At 38.1% G+C, this 16726-nt stretch overlaps 1 protein-coding gene across 1 annotated transcript in view; it reads right to left on the bottom strand.

Annotated features, from left to right (window-relative positions):
• LOC144084474 (protocadherin-15-like) overlaps window positions 1–16726 on the bottom strand; it is a 154605-nt gene that overhangs the window by 20903 nt on the left and 116976 nt on the right. The window contains exons 27-29 of the mRNA XM_077612938.1: window positions 6881–6990; window positions 5631–5771; window positions 462–589 (exon numbers count right to left, since the gene is read on the bottom strand). Coding sequence (XP_077469064.1) covers window positions 462–589; window positions 5631–5771; window positions 6881–6990 — 379 coding nt within the window. The remainder of the gene's footprint in view (window positions 1–461; window positions 590–5630; window positions 5772–6880; window positions 6991–16726) is intronic.

The following is a 16726-nucleotide window of genomic DNA, read 5'->3' as shown; positions in this document are numbered from 1 at the left end:
AGGCCAGAGGCGGGGGACACCCTGAATCGGTGGCCAGCCGATCGCAGGGCACAAGGAGACAGACAACCATGCACACTCACACCCATAGCTAGGGGCAATTTAGAGTGTCCAATCAGCCTACCATGCATGTTTTTGGAATGTGGGAGGACACAGGAGTACCCGGAGGAAACCGTGCAGGCCTGGGGAGAACATGCAAAATCTTGGATTTGAACCCAGGACCCCAGAGCTGTGAGGCCAAAACATGTTAAGAGCCAAAAAAGTCACTAAAACAAAAGTTCAAATGAGATAATTAAATAAAGCAATGCATGAAAAAACAAACTGATCGTGAAAACATCTATTCACTCCAACCTCTGAAGTTATAAAAATGGTTACCCAAATATTTTGGATTTCATGGAAACAAGACTAAACCTGAAACATGTCTGTAACTGATTTTTTAGGAATCAAATCTTACTGTTTCTTACCACTATCTTGAGAACCGAGCTAAATATCTTGGTGTCCTCGGTCACACCACCGATGTAGAGCTTCCTACTGAAGACGGGATGGTGATCGTTCTCGTCTTGCACCTCCAGGAACACCTTGGCCGTGTTGCCTGAAACAAGACAATGATTCATTGTTGTAAGAAACATTCATCAAAACGAGATCAAAGAACTCCCATACAGAAGGCAACCAATCTACTTAGTCTCTCAAATGTAAAGGTTACTGCACCTCTCACTCACCCACAGTAATTATGATATTTTACCACTTACAATACTTAAACACATCAATAACCTTTTAACGGTTTTGACAGCTTTGACGAAATGCCTAGCGCTAGGCTACAGCGAACCTGAGATGAGAAAATATCATTTTCAAGTAGATTTTTTTGGGTCAGTTCTCCATGCTTGATTTACCCGATTTGCCTTCTGACATCACATGACACATCAGTTTCCCACTCAGTCGCTGACAAAACCATCGAGCACTGTGGCGGCTAAATAAACACATCTTAGAAAACCAATCGGAACCACAGTTGATCGAGCATTACATCATTTCAAAGGAAAATGATTGTCGTTATCATTTGGTCACGGTCTTCACTGGGTAGCTGGACCACAACTTTAAATGAAAAAACAACAACATTATTTTTCACATTTGCATGTAGGAAAAGCATCTCATTACTGACAAGACAAGAAAAGGTTTGCTTCATGAATTTTTGGACCGATTATTTTATTTTTAAGTTTTCCTCTGAGGGTTTACACCACAAATGTGGACTAGTCTAAAAAAATACATGTACCATAACTAACTCGTACCAATAGTAATAGAAGAAAATTTGGCAACACAATTTTGAGAATAAAAAGTAAAACCATTAAAATTGGGGTTTTAATTCATTAAACAAAAACTGCAAGATATGATGAGGAAGTGAGAAGACTCAATTTTATTTTACATAAGTAGCAAAAGGGATGTATAAGTAGGTTAAATTCATATATGATTTGAAAAAAAATGTTTTTGTAAAAATAATGTCATCCTATGTTCAAAAATGCCTAAATTTACAAACAAAGTCGTACATTACTCATCTGCTCCAATTTAATGCCTGGAAGAAAAAAAGAGATAGCAATGCCACTTGTAGCAGGTAGCATATTTATCGATATATATTTTTTGTATCACAAGTCCCTCTGTTCTTCTTTTCTGGAAATCACCCCAAGAAAGAAATGAAAAAGAACATTTCTAGTATTGTTTAAATGAAAAATGAATGGAAACATTTCAATTCTTAACTCTTCTTACTGCCATTGACGACAATAGTTTCCAATCTATTTTGATTAGGATAGGTGAATGAGCCTTCATCTATCGTTGTCAATGCGAGTCAATGATTAAATGTTTTCTATTCTTTTTTAGCACATTGACTGCCAATATTCATATTTTTTTTCATGAACATCATTCTTCTATAATTAAAAAGATTGTTGGGCACCTGCAAAAAAGAGCAGCGTCTTGCTCAGAGATTGTTTCTGACAACAGCAGAGCTAAGACCTCGTTTGGCATCATCCGACAGTGTTAGAGTCAATAATGAGGCCGGCTTGGCTTTGATCAATGACAGTATTACGTCCGGATCTCCTTTTGCCCACTGATAAGCGCACAGGGAAGTCAACAATTGAAATTCAACAGGCAAACAGCAGGGACGTCGCATCTCGCTCAACTAATCAAAATGATGATGAAATATTGTCTGAGCCGAGTGGGCGTGGAGCTCTAATCAATCTCCGGGAAGTTGGCGCTTACTAAATTTTCCGCAGGCCGGCCTCAAAAGATGCAAAAGATCGAAAGAATTATTTGAAGGTCAGATCAAATCATGCATTAGGAGTACTGTCATACCTTGATTGAGTTGAGTTGGACACGTGATCAAGATTCTTACTCAAACTAATTACTCTTGTTTTGTATTTATTTTTGTAAAATGGTGTTTGTGTTTAGTTATTTTACAGAAAAAAATTAAAATGCTTGATATTTTTAGGTTTTTCGCATAAATAAAAAATATTTGTCAAGTATTATTATTGTTATATTATTACTATCTTGTTTTTTCAGTCCTCCCACTCAAGCATTTAAACAAAAAAAATCGACACATTTAAAAATAACAAAAATGAAAAGAGTCACTTCAAATGGATTAGCATCCAAAAAATGTTTTAAAAAAAAAACTCAGGTATGCAGGAAAACAACCCTTTTGACCTCCCTTGTTCAGATTAGAGGGGGAAAAACGTGGCGTCAAAACACATTGGTCTCCTTCTGGCATACAAAAGTATAAAGTCATGTTGCATTGGCGTGCCGGGGGATTTGGACGCACACCGACTTCACATCACATTGCAGTTGCGGAAGCTGCGAGACAGAGCGAGGACCCTCGGGATGTGTATGAGCACCACTCACTTTCTCTGCTCTTCTTTCAGAAAATACACTATTTCTAATGTCTAATTCACTGCCATTGACGCAGAGAGACATCCAATCCATTTGGACTGCATAATAAAGGTGAGTCATCCAGGAAGCATTCGTTGTATGTGCTAACGTAACTTGTAGAGTAGTTGTATATTCAGTCGAATATAGACTACGTGCACGATCATGTTTCGATAGATGTCCAATCGATTTTGATTGGGAGGACTGACAGCAATTGTTCCTTTCCATGGCAGAAAATGTCTCCATTATTTGATGCGTTCAATGTCCCGTTGCTCACGCAGTACGTTTAGCTTGCAAAGATGAAAGACCAGACAGTAGCTGAATACATCAACTTACTGTTTATTTAATTGTATTTCCCAAGCCATATTCATAAAATTTTCAGTGCATATTGATCCACTTTATCTCAAATCCAAAACTCTCACAACTTAATTAGCGTATCTTGTTTTTGATGTTTTCAGCTTGACATAGTTTACACTTCTACTCTCTTGCAAATTGAGTGCACCAAACAGAATCATTATCACAAGCACTTGAAAATCCAATTTTCAGTCAGACTACTATCGTTGATTCAGTTCTCTCATTGAAAAATCAACTCAAATGTCCATCAAAAGAAGACGTGTTTGATGCTGTCTAGTTATAAATTGTTTTAACGCCAGCTTTTGATGGTACTTTGTCTCCTAGCATATACACTACTGCAGTGGAAAGTTTTGTCAACAGAAAAATACATTCTTCGTGTCTGAAATTCCAGAGATGAGGATAAGCGAGGCTACCCAACGTAAAGTATTTCATCGATTATTCATCAGGAAACTCGCTAATGGGCACCAGTTTAAATGAGCATGACACTCCACAGGTTTCTGCGTTCTTCAGACATTCTGATGACAGAAAAATCTACTTTGACAATTGCCGTAAAGGAAATAAACAACCCGTGATGTAAATTCCAACCCTGGCGCCCAAATTAGCCAATATGTATGCGCAGTGGGTGAGGAAAAGCAGCAGACTGACAAGTGATCATAAAAGCTGGCTTTTTCAAAAAGAGCTGCCACAAACCTGTCCGATCTGTGATTTGTCTGCCTAAACTGCTTAGTTTGAAGAGGCTGAAACAAAACAGGTAATCATGGCACAGAGCGGATATGTCGGGAAATACGGAGTAAGCATTTGTGGAAGCACTGACAGTTTTGATCAATTTAGACAAGATGTCGCGGAAGAAGATTGCATCCATGTGGACTGTTTGAACAGTCACACATGGCATGATTGGGAATGGTGGCAACATACACTTTCAACATTTACATACATAGTACTTTACCTTTTCTGCCCAATCTGAGCATAAAATTAGTGAATTACCTCGACAAAATGCTTCGTTCATTAATGACAATAAAGCATAAATATATTACATATATATTACCTTAAAAGCATGCATTAGAGTGAGATTATAACAAAATAATTATTTAAAAAAGACATTTTATTTTTATTATTTTTGATTCATTCATTTTCCTTAACCCTTATTCTCACAAGGGGCGCGGTGGTGCTGGAGCCTATTCCAACCAACTATGGGAAGCAGGCGGGGGACACTGCGAATTGGTAGACCAGCCAATCGCAGGGCACAAGGAGATGGACAACCATTTGCACACACACTCACTCATATTTAGGGGCAATTTAGAATGTTCAAACAGCATACGATACATGTTTTTGGGCTGTGGGAGGAAACCAAAGTACCTGGGGAAAACCCACGCTGGCATGGGAAGAACATGCAAACTTCACACAGGAAAGTCGCAATCCACCAGGGATGGAACCCCCCCATCTCAGAACTGTGAGGTGGACATGATAACTTGCATCAGTGTGCTGCCCCCTAATCTTTGTATTAGCATTTAAAAATATTAATCAGAACACAAATTGATGAAATAAAAATCTATATCAAATCATTGACTGCCAATGACGGTGATACATTCCATTTCCAATGAAAAAGATGTCAGTTAATGTGCAAATAAAATAATTAACTATGCTATTCATCACAATTAATGACATTGTGCATGATAATACATTCCAAAGTAGTATTTAGTTCACTTTTATTTTTTTAATGTACAGTCATAACAATGAACTATCTATTTGCTATAGAACAACAAACTGTGTAAATCAATATCTGAGTTTAACTTATTTGAGTACTTTGCCTTAGCTTGTTCAGCCCCAATAATTACATAATAAAAAAATAACAATGCGGCATGAGTGGACGAGTGGTGATTGCGTCTGCCTCACAGTTCTGAAATCAAAATTTCAATCCAACCTTCCTCAGTGGAGTTTCCATGTTCTCTCCAAGCCTGTGTGGTTTTACTCCGGGTACTCTGGTTTCCTCCCACATCCCAACAACACGCATGCTGGGCAGATTGAACACTAAATTTTCCTAAAGTGTGTGTGCATTTTTTTATCTGTATGTGGTCTTCCCCAATTGACTGGTAACCTATTCAGATTGCCCCTTGCCTGGTGCCCATAGTTGGTTGGGATAAGCTCCAGCACACCTGCCAGCCTTGTGAATATAAGCAGCAAGGAGAATGATTTGAAGGAATAAAAATAATAACCTGTTATATCAGGAAGGTCAATCCATTCCAGCTATTCCATGTAAGAACAAGACAAATCACTCTGTATCTTAATAAAATGCATATTCAGTGTTGGATAGAAGTAGTGAAAATATCCCACACACGAAGACTTTTCAAAGATATTCCCAAGGTACAGTTTCTTACTTTTGGAAGGCACGCGCAGGTTGGACATGACAACAAGAAGCGAGTCGGCCTGCACCCTGAGGACGTAGCTGGTCACATTTTCATAGTCCAGTAACTTGGCGTTGGAGATGACGCCGGTCCTGTTGTTCACTTGAAAATGTCCTGTAAGCAAACAACAGCATGGCTGTGTCATCCTGACTGCAGCTGAGAAAATAAAACCACAACTGGTTGATAACTTTTGTGTGCTTTCTTTTCATTTGTTTTGATGCATAAGTTATGTGAAAAAAAACTGTAAGACAAGTAGCTTTTTCAACATTTGAAATGTTTTTGCAATTGGTAATGAACCAAGATTTTCTGACACAAAAAATACAAAAACAAATTTTGTCTGAAGAAAAGCATCTCCATAAGTACCCTGCATGCCGAATGGATTTATTTTGCTGAGTCACACTCATGTTGTGTAAAGGAAAATAAAGTGCAGTTGCACCTGCCGGGTGTTGTGTTCTCTTGGGGACTAATTATGTGTTTGCCAACAAGTGTGATGAGCAGGCGGTCCGGCTTTGCAAATGTGTTATCACCGTCTTTTCCACTTCAGGACAGATAAAGGACAAACTGTACTATTTCTGCAAGCTGCTGACGGGAAGTAGGGACCATCTGCTACTCGGCACCAGTCTTGGTGCAGCGTTGTAAGTTTTATATGTTTAATACAGAGTTGACAGAATTTGAGAGTGCTGCCAGTGATTGTTTAAGTAGTGCATTGAGGGTGTGAGACGTCCAATCCATTTGGTTTGTTGCTATGGTTTGATATGAATGGCTAAGAATTCAAATGGCATAAGATCTTATATGGAATCATTAGTGTAGTAATGAGACCATTTTTAAAGTCAATCTAAAGATGTAACTGAAAATAAATCAGTTTTTTTGCACTGATTTTAAGTTCTGATAATAATTCCTTTATTATTGATTAATTTTTTATGTTGGTTCTTTTATTTGCATTTGTCATTTGTTATGATCTGCCACCGACAACAGATGAAAAGTAGCCTTTGGCTAATTGTGCATATTTACTTGTGCATGTTCATTGTCTCTTTAAAATAAAATAAATAATTGACCCCGCTAGACGTCAAAGTGGGAAGGTGGGAGCGAATGAATGTCACTTTATATCTACCTCTATCTCTACCTCTCAACGTTATCACTTTTGTGGCTGAAGTGGCACCGAGGTATTATAAATCAAACATTTTTTTGTGGGGAGAAAAAATGCGCTAGAGATGGAAATATACCTAAATCATTTCCAGCCACGATAGAGTAGTAGATGGTCTGGTTGACGGCGGCGGCCACAATAGTCCCAAACGGCGTACCCACCGGCGCCAGCTCGCTAACTGGAGGAAACCTGCCCAGACACACCCAAAAGACCAAAATGTGAGCAAATGGGGGGGGGAGAAAAAAAGCACAAAATGCAGTGAAGCCTTGATTCAAGGAGGAGACATTTCAAAAAGCATCCGTGAGTGCACTTGGCACAAACAAGATTTACGTAATTGCCACTTTCTTGGATTTGCTTCCAGAGAATGTAAACAGGATGCAGTGAGCATTCAAAAGTTGGTCAAAATATGTTCCACAGTCCTGTTTATTTTTTCCTCTCCGTAGATTATTGAGATATGGAGAAAGATAGAATGGAGTGTTGCAGTATTGCGATTATAATCTAAACTATGCCATATATCACTTCACAAAACTGTCATTCCTTTTTTTTGCATGCATTTCTCCATAATTCTTTTTTATTTTTGAAGGCCCATGAATGAAGTTATTGCTTTGCTACTAAGATAAAATCCTTTTCATCCATTTTGGTCTGTGCTGTATGACTTCATCACATAAATCTCCTCTGTACTTTCTAATGTTAAATACCTTTTTTTACATACTTTTTAAAGCCAATTTACCAGATATATTACATATTTTTATTGTTTGTTTGCACGCCTATGACTAACAAAAAGGTGTTTTTCATTCTTGGCCTTTTAAAAATACTAAATTATATTTTTCTTTTTATTCTGCATTGGAATGTACCTTCTTCCCCAACATGAATTATGTATTACTCATAACTTACTTGTAGAGCAGGTTTTTTCCCTCCCTAAAAGCGGTACGCAGAGTTAATGTTTTATTTGTTGTCCAAAAATATTACAACTTAATCGTTTTGAATTCATAAGCTTTTAGTGGGCATTAAAAGATTACTCTTGAAGTATTTTACTTAATATTTTAACATTATTCTCATAAATTACAAATGTTTGACATGTATCGCCTTTCGAAGTATGAATTAGTTATTATATAAAATATTGCAATTATTTTATTCATTTAATATTTTATGTTAACTTGCCTTGCAATGTAAAATGTGGCTCAATTCCCTAAACTCTTGGGGATGAATAAAATAGCACTTCCCAGAGCCCTTTCCTCTTGGCAACAAAGCATAAATGAGCATTTCCCTCTAACGCCCATGCCTGACTTTGGGGAAAAACATAAATTATTGTTCATTTATTGCAACAAAGGCACTCTACGCTCCCGCTGGCTCTCCCTGAGGAGATGCGGCCAGGAAAGAAAAACATTAATATGGAGCATGAGCGGCCAAAAAAGGCAGGTCCGGCAGGATGTTTGGGAGGATGAAGCCTTGGAAAATCTATGGAAAATTATCCCTGGGCCATACCAACGCGCAGAGCAGCATGAATAGCGCTAATTACACCTTTTTCAACATTTATCAACTCTAAAGTCCCAAATGATGTGCTCAGTGTGAGCGAAATCTAAAATTGGCTTCAATGTTAATCACACTGATGGCGATGAGTGGGCTCCCTGCTGTATCGTGAAACATCAGATCGAAAAAGCTTACCTTACCGACGACGTATAGCAGGATTGACATGCTATTCTTTATAATGAAATGGAGCACTAAAATGTTGTTGATTTAAGATTGGAGGGCAAAAACCTGTAAATCTGTAGTGTCATATCCAATTACGGAAAGGAGATTTGATGCATGCAAAGTAAATAATAAAAGCAGAAAGATCTACAGTTGTTTTATGGTAATCCAAGTGCTAAGGTGAGTTTCTACAGTAAGTGTTGACTTGAGTGAAGATTATGTGGATCAGTACCATTGGCGGAGATAGACATCGAACCATTTTGACTGCGACACCTGGAAGCGACCATTCGATCAAGTCCAGTCAAAATGCATTGGAAGTCTATCGCTGTTAACGGCAATGCACTAGTAAAGAATTGAATTTTTTCTTTTTATTCTTAAAAATTAAATAAAATAAATTTATTTTTCTTCCCTTTTTTGAGAAAGTAATTTGTATTTTTATATCTATATTCAACAATGATAATAATAATAACTATAAAATTTAGAGAAATTTTGCTGAGAGAAAACTTAAAATGAAACAATATTGCATCACAAGCAGCTGGTATTTTAGAAAAATATTGTCAAATATGAGCACAAAATTAACAGGAATAAAGTCAGATTTACCATCACTTAAAACCTTTAAATTCCCACCATCATGAGTTTTTACATGGTAATTAACAGATTGAATCTTGTCAAAGAGTATTCAAAAATAAATGATCAAGACTCACACAGATCCATAACCAAAGCTTGCCCTTTGCTTACATCTCTTGTGGTTACTGACTCTGGTCTAAAGCAGTTTTGCACTTTTTTAGTTTACTTTACAAACAAAATGGTTTTGGCTCAGAGAAGTCCGACTTATCAAATTCAGTAATGTATTGCCTGAGGTAACTTTCAATTCTCAAACTTGATGTCTTTTGCCAGTAATAGCAGCCATTGAATTAATTTAGGTCCACACTTGCAAACCATTTCCATTCTATTTCCATATTACCATTATCCATGTTGCCTGAATAAAACTGATGTCATTTGAAATTCAAACACAGCACTGAGCATACATTTGATCTAAATCACATCCAGGCTTGAATCCAAGCATCCTTCGTCAACTTGTCACGTCAAGGCTCCATCAATAAAGTGACACTCTTGACCAGTTTCTGTCACCCTGAAGCCCACCAACCCATAATTATTCAATGCCTGAACCCAATAGCTCACCAGCCATAAACAAAATCCATTTACATTATCCAAACATCACGTTAGTCACGTGCATAAATCAATTCCATACAGTGGTTGTTACGGGACGATCTTGTCTCTGAGACTGCAAGGTGGATAGATTGTTTTCCAAGTTTGTGATCACTTTCCTAACCTTTTTCTGGTTTGAAAACTTTACGCCAGGTAAACACAAGGCGGTGGTTCCACATGCCAACTGTCTAAAAGATTACGTTTTGTACTCTGGCGAGCACTCAAGCAGTGTCATTTATTTTCCTTTTTTAACACTTGTGTCTTTTTCCTATGCACTGTACTCTTTTCACTGGGAAATTGGTTTCCTGTGAAGCCTTGCGGAACTGCTGGAGCTGTAAAATACCAATCAGCCCTGAAGGCAAAGTCAAGATGACTCACTCTTTATCATTATTCGCTCAGTGTAACACTTTGGTTAAGTATGCAAACACACGCATGAGGCATATTCTTCCACACAAGTTCCCAGGTGTCTGGCAAAAAAAAAAACATTTTGACATTTTTCAGTCAAAAATACTCAAAGGATGATGTATAAAACCACACTTGTCACACAATGTGTGCTTGCAATTGCGCCATTTTCGGGAGCAACTCTATCAAATGTAATTACTTTTCACATCCCCTGGGTAACTATTTTTTCCAAAACAAAAAGCATTTAAACTCTTTTTGTGTGTTTTGGAGACTTTGGGAGTTTGTGTTTGGACTGCAAACAAATGGCGCAAAATCCAACGCTGGCTAGTTAGTCTCAAGCTTGTAACTTTATGTTATGAGTAGGCAGTTATTTGTGAAATTTACCTCAATAATAATTAAATATAATTGCCCTCTTGTTCTGAATACTTTGTGTTAAGCGGTTATGCTCCATTTTGTTGATAAAGTTAATAGACTACAATAAATCTGGTCCGATAGAGCTATACCAAGAAGAAAAGAGGCCCTTTTTGTTCTTCTGTTGGGGCTTTAGTTTGCCGCTTCAAAAATGTCTAATCCATTTGAATTGAAAGAGATGGCAGCTTATTTCCTACAACCGTCAATGACAGCCAATGACCTAAGTAAGCGACAAGTTATGACAAAATCCCTTTTCTGAAATTTTACCTTTTTCCATTGACCTATTGATCTATTCAAACAGTGTCTGTCCTGTTTTCTAATCCCTTTCCTCTTAAATTACCATAAAGTGAACTGGTCCAAATCTAATACTAATCTGCATCTGTATTGTGGTGTCACATTTACTCAAGCAGCACATTTGATCACGTAATGTACGGATGTCTTATAGTGAAGGAAGATGTGGCTCCAACTTGACTCTTTTCCAATGGAAAACCATCTATTGTTTGGGAGGTTTGTGAACAGAACAAAACATGAGAACAAGAACTCTTTTTATGGTGAAATGAGGGTATAAGTTGGCTATAAACATGCCTTAAAATAGTTTCGCCTTGACAGGCTGGAGACTCTTCAAAGCCCCTTGATGGACCTCCTGGTGGAGCAGCCATAATGTCAATGGAATAAACACATTTACAGTCTTTGCTAATTTTGCCAAATACCTTGCAATTAACACAACGATGAGCCAGTAATTAGCCAATTTCCAAAGGCCCACAAGTAATACTAACCTCTACAAATCAAGCTGTAGTCAGAAATAACAGAGTAAATAAGTCAGAGATAAAACAAAACCTGAATCATTCATATCATTTCTCACTCAACACTGCAGAAAGCCATTTTTAAACAAGCAATTGAAAACTCAATTACCCACAATGTCTCCTCTCTAAAACTTCTCAATGATTGCACACTGTATAAACGGCGGCAGAACACTCAGCCAAAATGAGAAGACATATCACAAATCAGTCAGTGTAGCACAACAAGGGGTCAGCGAGAGAGGCGACGTGATGGGCTGGAATCTGCACTCAAGGCACACTCGCCCTATTGTGGCCATGGCCGCCTCTCGATTTATGGCAGCTGTAATTTGTGTGTACTGAGCGGCAAGAATCATATCAGCTCCGTTTGATTACACACCTCGGCGGTTGAAAGTCAAGCCAGACCATTAGCTTACTCACAGTCGCCACGAGAAAGGCATTTATTTTCTTGAAAGTTGAGTTATATGTTAGTGTTTATTGGATTTTATTGAGATGACCATTGTTTAAAGATAAAGCAAAGTCTATAGAACATTGATGTTAATACTCATTATAATAGAGTTGGTTGTTTAGCTGACTGTACAGTTTATATTATGTGAATGATCATGTTTTAGTGCCATTGATAGTTCGGGGAGGGACAAAGGAATGAATGTTCAGACAGTAATAGACATCCAATCATATGGCTCCTTCCATCTTTCTGTTGTGAATTTAAATGGGTTTATCAATCCACTTGAACTAGGATACCAACCCTTGCACATTAACTGACTTAACAAGGAAGTTACTCTAAACTGCCTCAAAATAATAAGAGGTGACCCACGTGAGAGCAAAGCCTCCCATACAATTTTCCCCAAAAACTTAAATTGGCAATCTCACGGTTGACAAGGTTAGTTATGCTAGTATATTGTAGAAGGCTGGCCAACTCATGTGTCACTGGAGGCCATATTGGTGGGGGCATCATTCTCGTCAAAGACAGAAGGGTTTTGTTTCGGGTTGGACTTCCACTTGACTTTCAACACATTGACTTCCATTTATGACGCTAAATATCCAGCCCATTTGAAATCGGAAGGTTGGCAGCACATGGGCTGATGTTCATTCGCTGCTACCCTCTCAGTTCAAATGAATTGCCAATTTATTAGCAATACACTTCCATATTATGCATTATTAAACTGTGAAAACAATTGAATGATCACCTCTAACTGTCTCAGTCTAGATGGAGTGGATCTCCAATCACATTATGCAAATTATTGAAGGTGTTTACTCTTTGACAAAGTGATATGGAAGCTAAGTGACAATTAAATCATTTTGTCAGTGACTGTTGCCTGATTGATTGGGCCTAAAAATAGCTGTCACCTTGTTTCTAAATATGCCAGCTTCTGGACTTTTCCTGCTTGTTTTTTTTTTTTTTTTAACAAAAGATAAGATTAGGGCTGAAGCTAGTGTGCCCTCACTAGATTGCTTGGTTGCGAAAACGAATCATGACGGTGTGACGGTGTTCCCAGCATCCCTCATGTTCTCGTGATTACAGTGACAAAATATAATCTTTGTAATGATGGTTGCTGACCAAATAAGAGGTATTTCCTATTTCCTTTTCTTTGACAGGATATGAGAAGCTAGGTAGAGAGAGCACATTGTTGGGACTTGCTGCAAATGGAAGGAAGTGGCAGAATTCTTATCAGGCTGTGGTGGAACCGATTTAAGAAATTTCAACAGAAGGGTCGAGGTAGGGAGATTAGTACTATACCGGTGTGACAAAGGGGATGTGAAAAGTATTGCTTTTCGGAGCTGATGAAATGAAAACACTCACATCAAACACAACCAAAGCAGAAAAACTGAAGTTATATTATTCTGCTGAAATACATCCTCAACAGCACTGTACTGCAAATTGAATTCTATTTTTTTGTTTAACTTTATCGAGCAAGTGAGCATTTTTTGTAAAAAATAATAATAATAATAATAATAACCTAGAAAAACCTGGTGGATATCACATTTTGGGTCATGTTGGCCACAATAATAACAACTTGGTACATGTTAGAAAAGAACTACATAATTGGACGTCTATCTTCTTCAATAGCATTGAATGAGTTAAGTGATTATCATAAGGATATCGCTTCTATTTGTAAAATAATTGATAGGTAAACATGTTTTAAATGATGATTCAAATAGTTGCAGATGAATGATTAATAAATACGTATTTTAAACTATCTCATCGTCATCACAATTGGTTCCATATAAATTGCAGTATAAAAACTATATTACATTTGACTTTCTGTATTGCTTTTATTTGGAATTGATGTTTTTCTGTTTTTCACATTTATTTAAAATAGTAAAACTGTGTAGTGTTATTTTTAAGGCAAAAAGTGTACAAGTGAATTGTACAACAATTTTCTCATAGTCATATATCAAGTTGGCACTGAATAAATAGAAAAATATACAACCCCACCCACCCGCCATCTAGTCAGGCACACTCCACTTTGCCCCAATCCAAAACTGCTTCTGCAACCAGACAGGAAGCAAAACTGCATTTCCAGAGGCATACTCAGCAATGCAATATGATTTGCAACACTAAAGTCACTATTCATTCCTTTCATATTGAAATGAGTAAAAAAACAAAAGCACATACACACTCTATGGCACGGGGGGAAGTCGTGTCTACAGGCTACGGCACCGAGTCCTGGTATCAACGTACGAGGCTGAACGACACGCCACGAAAAGCGCGGGCGGCAACCAGGTGTCAGTCGGCGCCGCCTGGGGCCCGACACCACCGTGACGCTGACAAGATAAGGCAGAGGTGTTGGAACCGTGGGGGGTCTGCATTTTGCGGTGTGGAGAATCTCTGCTCTACGAATGCTTTTGTAAATGCCAAGCGAGTACATAATTTAGACTCGTGTTCGAGATTCGGAAGGTGCAGACGGTGATAGACATCCAATCTAGTGGCTATTTTTATCTATCTGCTGTAGATTTAAAGGCATTTATCACTAGAAGACGTACAAAACAATTGAAGTAAGACGGTTGGTTGTATCAAATTCATTCAGCAACCCTCCCTATTCTAATGTAGGCCCAATTTGTCTTTGAAATTTCACAAATTAATTTGATTAATAATTCTGGGAATGGGTAGTAGCCCTTTTTGCTTGTGCATCTGCCCCTAAGTATAATTTCTTGCATATTATCAAATGCATGAAAAGATTAAGATTAATGAACATTTTTATTAGGTAAAAAATGTAATATCTTATGCTAGTGTGGGAGTTAGGAGATGAATAATGGAGATGAATGATAACCATTTGGGAGTAAGATTTCATGACTTGCTCTTCATTGTGTGAATTATCATTACTTCTTATTGCTAAATATTATTAATTCCTCTGCAGGTCAATGAAATAAAGACAGCAGTTTTCCAAACGGCCACAAAACTTAGATGACTCCAAGGAAATTAAAATGAAAGGTTGCTATGCATATTTTTCCCAAAATAAGAATAATTCATGACTTTTACCTTAGTTGATTTTATTGTGATGACTATTAGTGGAAAAGAGGGCAGCAAATTTGCTGTATGGGCACTAAAAGCTACATGCGTCGGCCTTTTAAGAGGATATAATATAGAAAATGGATATTTTAATTGCTGTTATATGAATAGTTGGGCCTCTAAAGTGCTTGAGGAAGCACGTAAATCTATTTATCAAAGTGTTTCTGCGTGCAGGTAAGCATATTTGCCTCACAGTTTTAAGGGTGGTCAAATCGTAGCCTTCCTCTGCATCAAAACAAGGACTATAGATTCATGTTTAGTAATAAAAGTTTTCTGCAAATGATGGCTGACAACCCTCCCAGCCAACATGGATTGAGTGTCTTCACTGTCAATGGCTCTGAAAAATGATAATTTCCTGCCATTCAAGTTGCAATGGATTTGAAAGATATTGCAAGCTTATCACCCTCCCTGCATTTTTCTCTGAAATACTTAAAGATATCTCTTCCTTGCATAAGCCTTAGGGCACTGTCTGAGATTGTGACCTTCTATGGACCTATTAATAATGCTTTGCCAGGATTATTCACTTTATTCATTTTGTTACTATTTTACTTAACCAATATTCAATCATTTATTGTCTGAAAGAACACGGGGGGTGCTGGAGCTTATCCCAACTGACTTCGAGCACCAGGCGGGGGGACACCCTGAATTGGTAGCCAGCCAATCCCAGACTTAAACAAAAGTCCATACAAATGTGATTCCTTCAATCCCGTAACAATTTGATTCATTCCCCTTCAATGGGTTAACATTAACATTCATAGCCATTATTCTGTATCTATTTCCCACTTTAGCTACCCGTTCTATCCATTTGACAACATATGCCCCTTTATTGGTATTAATAAACATCTTGTATGCAACAAATGAACGCCATCTATCTTAAAAAAGCACACCTATCCTGTAAAAGTCATTAGACGATAACAAATAACAGCCTATACACCGCACTTTATTGTTTGCTCTCCTTTTTATGAGCTGCTTACATAAACAGCTCATGCCGACGTGATCCGAAAAGCTCCGCAACAAACGGCAGGTGCGTGTCCACGGCGTAAACAACGCGAGGAAGCATTTATTGTAGCTAACGACGGCCGGGGGCCCTCATTTCCCTCTGACAGATGGACGGGAGCGACCGTAAAGCCCGGGCAGAAATCATTAAGCCGGCCAAAACCCAGCAGAGCCGTTCTGACCGTGTGCCCCCGAGCTCCGGCCCCAAGTTACCTGATTGCTCATATAACTTACTGGCTGAGAGGTGACGGACGTGAGCTCCTCTGGACATTCAGGCGCTGATTTGTGGGCTCTCTTAGGGGAAAAATAGAGGGATAAGCCGAATCGCTCTTCTAAAAGAGCCAACAGATTGGACACCCATGGAGAGAGAGAGGATCCAGCACCTAGCTAATACTTTTTCATGGCTCATTATTTGCAACCGAGGTCAGTTGATGCAATGGCTCAGGAATGTTCTGAGCCAATCCCGCCCCCATAGACAACTAGGCTTTCAGTTTTCACACTTTGTGATTGTCGAACAGACGAGGTTGGTTAAAAGTAGCCAGTGAATTTCAATACACTTTTGAGGGTAACATGACCTTTGGAAACCTAAGCACCTTAAGAAAAACAGTAAGCAGTAAGCAGTAAGTTTTATAACCATTATTCAAATCGTCAGAAGATGAGGCAATTGCGTTAAGCACTCAGAATTTTTCTTCTAAAGACTGCATTCAACAAGAGAGTTAAAGTGAATGCAGGAATCAAATCCATGGGATTTTTGAGAATCAAGACCAAGACGGAAAAAAGCCTAAGAAAAGTCTTGTGTTCAGTACTACTTTTTGAGTGTCCAGTACTACTTTTTACATTCCAAGAGTAGAGCAAAACCTGTCTTGATAATACAACACCACTGTTATGAACTCTGTGTGAATTATACGTA

This window comes from Stigmatopora argus, chromosome 11 (assembly GCF_051989625.1).
Source record: "Stigmatopora argus isolate UIUO_Sarg chromosome 11, RoL_Sarg_1.0, whole genome shotgun sequence".
NCBI classification, from domain to species: Eukaryota; Metazoa; Chordata; class Actinopteri; order Syngnathiformes; family Syngnathidae; genus Stigmatopora; species Stigmatopora argus.
Note: the sequence above shows the minus strand (reverse complement) of the source record. Positions and strands in the feature narration are given on the sequence as shown.